Genomic DNA, 7,136 nt, shown 5'->3' with positions numbered 1-7,136 from the left:
ATAAGAAAATAATGAATAAAATAATCATTAAAGTTTTATTTGGGACAATTATCTAATTTTATTTTACTCTCTACGAGTTTTTTTTTTTATATTTCATAAATTTCATTTGAAATTGTCATGAGTTATAAAAATTTTAATTCAGGATTATTGATTTATTAATATTTTAAATTCATTATGATGGTTTTAGAATCGTATTGAATAATAACGTTTCTATCTTAATTAAATTATTGAGTGTGATTGGAATTTTCATTTGTTTATTTTAGAATTTTCATTTGCTTTTTAAAAATATTTACGATTTATTTTGAATACAATTATTAATTAATTTTATTACATTCATTCCCTTTGTTGTGCTTTTGTCGAAAGCGTATCAAAAAAACTTACTCACGGGATGTAACAACGTTAGCGTCAACACAGTAAAAACATGCATAAGAGGTGGAAATTTCTAATGCGAAGGTAGGCCAAGAATAATAAGAAATAAGTAGTTGAAATGATGGAAAATTCATGTATACAGAGTGAAGCAAATCAAGCCATTTTTTCAGTCGCCACAAGCTGTAGAAGTGGTGGTAAGAGCGAAGAAGTAACGTCCAGAGTATCATCACCACTGAAAAGAACAGAGTGTCCCAGATCAGGTAACGGTGGTTGATTCACTCTTTGTACAGGTTTACAACACCTCTATCAGTCTGATTCTTGATATCCCGTCAAAGAATGATCCTTGTTGCCAGGAGGCAAGGAATTAGTTAGCAGTCTTGGTTTCTTAGGTGCACAACCTCCTTGTTCTTCGAGGGACTTCAATTTATTCCTTATCGCTGCGATCTTGGCATTCCGATTCATTTGCCCTAGCGTGCTGCTGCGTGCATCATTGGCTTTTGTTTCAGCACAGGCAAACTTTGATTCCATGTCTCCCAGATGCTTCTCACTGGCCAAACGAACGACCAGAGGGCGTCCAGAAACAAATCTACCATTCATCTTTGTTTTTGCCAATAGAGCTTCCTGAATGCTCACTTCAAACAACAACAATAAGACTATCGCAACTAGGTTTTAGATGATGTTACGGGACTTTGTTGCTTACCTCTTTCGCGCTATACTGGATAAAGGCGTAGCCACGTGGTTCCCCACGTTTAGGACCACGGGTGTGCCACAGAAAATCTTCAGATATAATCTTCCCAAAAGGGGAAAACATCTTGATCACATTGGACCTAATTCAGATTACAGTAAGCAATGTATCACAAGGAAGAGGCTGTAAGAAGGAATAACGTTGATTAGTTCTTACTCAGGAACCCTTTGATCAATATTGCCAACATATATCTTGCTTTCACACGTTTCATCGGTCATACCCCCACCGTCCTGCATTGTGAAGTTGAAGCCGTGATGTAAGATTGTCATGCACTAGTAAAATGGTTAGGAGACAAATTTCCAGCAGCAACCAACATTCTTGTCAAATGGAAATTGTATCTGTTTGATAGTCTTAATGATGGAAAAGTTCTTGCAGCAAAGAGAAACACAAAGACATGGACAAACACATAAAAAGTCAGATGCACACATAAAAAATTCTTACGATGAAATATGAAGTGTTCAAACTTTAACAGATAAAATGGAAGCCTCATATCCAGCACATCAAATTGTGACAATTTCATTGAAATAAAGCATAACATCAAATTCATCATCAAAAACTTAGATCTATATAGGTGAAGTCTGCTGATCGGGACTCCTCATTGGCAGATGGTAATCCTCTATTGGAAAATTTCAAGATTGTGTAATTCAATATCTAATAGTCAAATGGATAGTACAAATTTAATTCAACAATAAATTCTATACTCAACATCAGAATCCTCGATGGTGCCTTACCGATGGAACTAGCTCACCTGAAGATTTTCAAAGATTAAAAACTTTTTTGACAGCAGTCTTCAATTTAGGTGAAATAATGTGAAAGATAAGATAGATCTCATCACTTATCCAATAATAATCAGTTCCATAGGATGCATCACATCAAAAATTTCATTCGGTACAGAAAAATTCAGAGTGCTAAAGAGGGTTGAAAGATTGCAATTTGTTTTTCTAATCCTTCTATACAGTTTTCTCATCGTAGAGAAGGTTCAAACAAAGATGGAAAACAAACAACAATCTGATCTACTAGCCATGGCTACCAAACCTGAAAAGGCTCATTTCATCTACAACTTTATTTCCCGCTAGATAACGTATGAAGTGTCAGCTAACAAGAACATCGCCAATTTATTAATATGATTTCAATTTCTTCTGTTGTTCCGTGATCAAACTATCACTACCCAATCCCAATTCCGACATGCAAATGTACTCTGGAATCTCAATTAATATACCAATTAACACCGAACAAGAAGCACCCAACGGGCAAGTCAAAAGACTACATCTTCTCATCAAATCCTCTTCATCATCATCTTCTATTTTCCAGTCAACTGAAGGTTGTTTAGAATTCTTTAAATTCCATTTGTCCTCACCTCCTCAAAGATGTCTTCCAGTGCCTAATTTTATCCAACTCGCGCGGCGCCCCAAAGAACAACCAGTTCCACGAAAACGGAGCCTCTTCATCCATTGATTTCTTCTCAGCGATAAAAAGAAAGAGAAGAAAGAAGGACGATCAACAATTATGGTCTATGATCGACGAAAATCCACCGTAATCTACCTCGAACTGTACCGAGAGTTACTCGATATGCATCGAACATCGAAAACCCCAACACACAGGATGGCATGGCTCTCGAATTTATTGCCCCAAGAAGTAAAAGATAGAAAGAGCAACGGAGGATGATGAGACATGAACGAAATGAAATCAAGGGAAGAAACGAGAAAGATACAAGGCATGCAAGGAAGAAGATCCGAACCTTACCTTCTACGGAGCCGCCGATCGAGAGGGGGAGGAGCGAAGTCAGCGTAGACGGACGGAGAGGCCGTTAGGGCTCGAGAGAGACACCATTATCTGTTACCCCAAAGGTGGGCTACAATACGGCATCGAGATGAATCGTTCGGCCCATATAGTAAGATCCGGCCCATGTAAACTTGTGCGATACGTGTAAAATAGTGCGATTCAAGAATGAATTGGAGTCATTTGCCACTTCCTAAGTCGAAGATTTATGTCTCGGAAATGTCGTCTTAAATCAATCTATCTGAAAGGTTTTCCTTATATATATATATATATATATATATATATATATATATATATATATATATATATATATATATATATATATATATATGCTTTCATATTCATTTCGGAGAGCTGTAACGTCGTAGGCTATCAACAATAAAAATGCTTTCATATTCATTTCGAAAAGCTTGCATTGAAATCGACATTTTGCGATGGTTAATTGAGAACGAAGCCTTCCAAAAGTTCGTTTCTTGCTAGAAGAACAAATGAATCTGTGTATGGAATATTCATTTCAAAAAAGCTTAAACGATCGACAACTTGCACCTTTATGTTGAGATCCTTTATGCCAACAAAGTCTTCCATGAGTTCATCATGTGGTTCCAGAGATTATACATATAACGATTCAGCAATCGCATACCCACACCATCATTTGAAGAACTTATCTACTACTGCATCCACTTTGTTACAGAGATGAACACAACCAACAATAGATACATGTCGCATGCTTTGCATTAGATGGTTCTTCATACTTCAGCGTGCCAAAAACATGATCAGATTTGTCGACCAAAATATAAAGCAAGGGAATGAATCTGTACTCATTCTCTACCATCAAAGAGAATTGTTCTAGCACCAACACGACACCATGAATTCAGAGGAGAACAAATCTCAGATGACTTAAGCAGGGCAAACAATAAAATAAACTGATACAAGATAAACCCCAATAATTTCACAAGTGAAGAATGATGTGCGTGCGCCGTCTGTTGATCTAAATTATCCCAATAAATCACTAAAACCAAAAACAAGGAGAATGCAAAGACTCATTTTGGGTTAATCAACCAGACTTTCTGAGAGTGATTTAGCAACTTACAGCATTAAAACACTATTAACATTTTGAATTGTAAACTACTTGTTCATCCGCAAAAATTTAATAGCCAAGTACCAAATATCGGAAGGCCGTCGGCAGTAAGGAAAAGTAAATGATGCATCAATTTACCTTTGCCTTACATGGAATCAATGTGACAGATGCATATTCAAGATAGAAAATGCATTGCGCAACAATCAAAGCTCGTGGTCACCTGCCTTTTGCGTCAAGGAAAAAGATATTGAAAGGTGCAGGAAACAACACCATGCATTTTTGCCCTTCAAAGAGGCCAAGTATGCTCATTTCTTTTTCTTTCTTCATAATGATGTGGTAGCTGAAAAGAAATTAAACCTCACGAGAAAAGGAAAAGAAATATCAAAATTCGATCAGATCTATATCAGCACCAATTTTTACTATCAATTTTAGCCATAGTTTTATCCCAACCACGAAATATTTTACTAAGCATGACACTCAATGTGCTTGACAATGCTTAATTTTACTCCATTGTAGGATTATCCAAAGCACGACATGCCTTCTATAGAAGCATAACCAGAAGGTGCATAATGCAAGGTCCGTATGAGTTGATATGGATATGCTAAATTGCTTGCCTTAAGCTAAGATGTGAAGTGAATAGCAACAAGTCATCACAATAGGTGAACTCAGTCTCAACATGCCTCATGAGGTACAAACTGACTCTATATGTCTAAATAACTTTACAAATACAAATAGGCTTCCTGGAAGAATTTTCCAGCTTGACAACTATTACACTTAGGTCAATATTTCAAATCAGATTAAGAAAGCAGTTATGAGCATATCTTCTTTCTGTGTCCTATAATAACCAGAAGAAACAACCATTTTCAACACACCAAAAGCTACTATGAGAAAAATAATTAAAAAAAACCAACAGCAGCACGAGCAATATAATGGACTAGAAGATATCAATGATATATTTGTATCACTAATGGGCATCCCCAACAATGAGCATCCATGTGGTGCATGCACATAAGTGCTAGATGAAACCTAGGCTTCATTTGCACCTCGATCATAAGTTGATCAGGCAGTAATCAATTTGTTCAGAAGTCTACAACAGATCACATATATGGCAAGCCCGCATTAAGCGACTTCCATAAGCTGCTAGAGATCTCTAGAAATATGGCTGAAGATGCAGATAAACTGAATGCACACTATTCCTCTTATCCCACAGATGACAAGAATTATATGAAACTAAGGAGAACAAAATTTTAGTGTATAGACAATTACAGCATATTTAAATATTAATTTGTAAGCTTGCCAAGTTGATTGAAAAATGCATAGAAGTTTACAGGGGTTCAGTCCTTTGAGAAACAAAGCTAGTCCTCAAAAACAGATTCATCAAGTGATGTGCAAACAGCACATTTTACATAGTGGAAGAAAGTATTAAACGCAACACGAGTGTTTTATACTCTTCATACAAGCCATAGAAAATATTATACAACATTCTTCCCTTAATTCATCAAAAGTCTACCAACTTACCTGGTATAACTGGAGAATCCTTGGACAACTTACCATTTGAAACATCAACAGGTAGACGTGACCAAGACATAAGACTCCTTGACTCAGACCGCCACCTCAAGAATAGCATGAAGGCAATCACTGACAAGCTCATAAAAGCAAAGCCACATGTAAGTGAACGAACAAAAGCTCCAAAGCCTCTTCCGACCGGATCCTCAGAAACCAAGATAACTGGAGCCTTGCCATCAAGACTGCCCATTGTATTGTTGATCTTCATTATCTCCAAACCATTCAACAATCCTCGAATCCAGGAAGGATTACTCAGATTAGATGGACGAATGCTTATGCTCAAAAGCTCCAAAACATCAACATCCACAACAAAGTCTACATAATATGGTGAAGCCAGTATTTGCCCAGTGGAATCAGAGAGATCAAAATCTTGATATGCCAAGTACCCATTAAGGTAGACATTAAAATAAAGCTGGTTAAGCGCCAAACTAGCAATATCACAGAAATGCATCCGAACAAGGTACTTGTAACCTGAACTGACGGGGAATTCCCATGTCATGCTATAATTGGAGCCTGGAACAGTGGCACCACTCGTTGCTCTTGCGGTATTATAAACATTATCAGGGGCAACTTCACGACTCGCTCCGTATCTCTGGTACTTAATCCTTCCGCTATATGTCACAACTTTCGAAGCAGAACTCAGCTTTAGAAACTCAACGTCAGAAACCCACGTCCTCCAGAGAGTATCGTTAAAAGGAGTCACCTTTGGACCCCCAATATTAACCCTATAGAGTGTTTCCAAAGCCTGTTTCGAAAGCCCATGAAATTCCGTAATTTCATCGGGTTTTACTAACCTTCCAGCGTCCAAAATGAGATCTTTCGGAGCTGACATGACTTCGATGGCGTTTACAAAGGCAAAGGAGGACCTGTCCGCCGGAGAAAACGATATTACGAGCTTCCCTTCATTCAGGTTGATGAAGTACTCCTTCATCACAGGGCTCGAGGTGCCGAAATAGGACAGTAGGGTAATATCCGAGGCCAAAACGTGGAAGCGAGCGGAGGAGAGGTCGTACTCCGGGGTGGAGAAGGGGTAGAAGTGGAGGCGGATCCGATGGATTCCCTTGTTCTTGATCTCGAACTCATAGGAGGAGGGGCAAGCGAAGACCCTGGCATTCCGATGGAGGGGGACGGCGTCCGGGGACGGGTTGGAGAGGGAGATCTGGCGGCCGTGGGAACGGAGGACGGGTGGGGAGAGGCCGGAGTCGGGGAGGAACGCGCGGCCGTCGTCGAGGTCCGCGGCGGAGGAAGCGCCGCAGGCGATGAGGTGGTTGTCAGGGGGAGAGAAGCGGACCGCGGAGAGGGTGGAGATGAGGGAGAAGAGGAGGAGGAGACCGGTGGCGAGATCGCCAGGGATTCGACGACTCGCCATTGGAGATGGTATCGATCACGAGACGGGGATTTGGGAAGTGTCTTTTGCTGGCGACGGAAGGGTCTGGAAATTGGGGTAGGACGACGATTGTGGTTGGTTTCGACGCGAGCCAGCTGTCACGCGGTCCGAGCCAGAGAGTCGGTGGGACGGGAAGAAAATTTCTACCCCGCGTTGGAGAAACTTCAATGATGCTATCGACGCGCTCCAGCGTAGCTCGATCGTGGTCGGTC

At 39.7% G+C, this 7,136-nt stretch overlaps 2 protein-coding genes across 7 annotated transcripts; both read right to left on the bottom strand.

Moving 5' to 3' along the window:
• Positions 1–465: 465 nt before the first annotated feature.
• LOC135580809 (uncharacterized) lies at positions 466–2,996 on the bottom strand. Of its 6 annotated transcripts, none has more exons than XM_065173771.1 (4): positions 2,858–2,945; positions 1,271–1,344; positions 1,070–1,196; positions 466–990 (listed from the first exon to the last, which is right to left on the bottom strand). In XM_065173771.1, the coding sequence occupies exons 2-4, from the start codon at positions 1,330–1,332 to the stop codon at positions 676–678; spliced, it is 504 nt and encodes a 167-aa protein (XP_065029843.1). In that variant the 5' UTR covers positions 1,333–1,344; positions 2,858–2,945; the 3' UTR covers positions 466–675. The 6 variants fall into 6 exon arrangements, 5 of the variants coding, with proteins under 5 accessions (XP_065029843.1, XP_065029844.1, XP_065029846.1 ...); XM_065173772.1 differs by having other exon boundaries at positions 2,853–2,933; XM_065173774.1 differs by lacking the exon at positions 2,858–2,945 and adding an exon at positions 2,657–2,844.
• Positions 2,997–5,243: 2,247 nt separating this feature from the next.
• Positions 5,244–7,045, bottom strand: LOC135653142 (probable receptor-like protein kinase At5g24010). The gene has a single exon (XM_065174687.1). The coding sequence runs from the start codon at positions 6,904–6,906 to the stop codon at positions 5,470–5,472; it is 1,437 nt and encodes a 478-aa protein (XP_065030759.1). The 5' UTR covers positions 6,907–7,045; the 3' UTR covers positions 5,244–5,469.
• Positions 7,046–7,136: the final 91 nt, after the last annotated feature.

The sequence above is a fragment of the Musa acuminata genome, chromosome BXJ3-11 (assembly GCF_036884655.1).
Source record: "Musa acuminata AAA Group cultivar baxijiao chromosome BXJ3-11, Cavendish_Baxijiao_AAA, whole genome shotgun sequence".
Taxonomy (NCBI): Eukaryota; Viridiplantae; Streptophyta; class Magnoliopsida; order Zingiberales; family Musaceae; genus Musa; species Musa acuminata.
The sequence above is the reverse complement of the archived record's forward strand: the minus strand, read 5'-3'. Positions and strand labels throughout refer to the sequence as shown.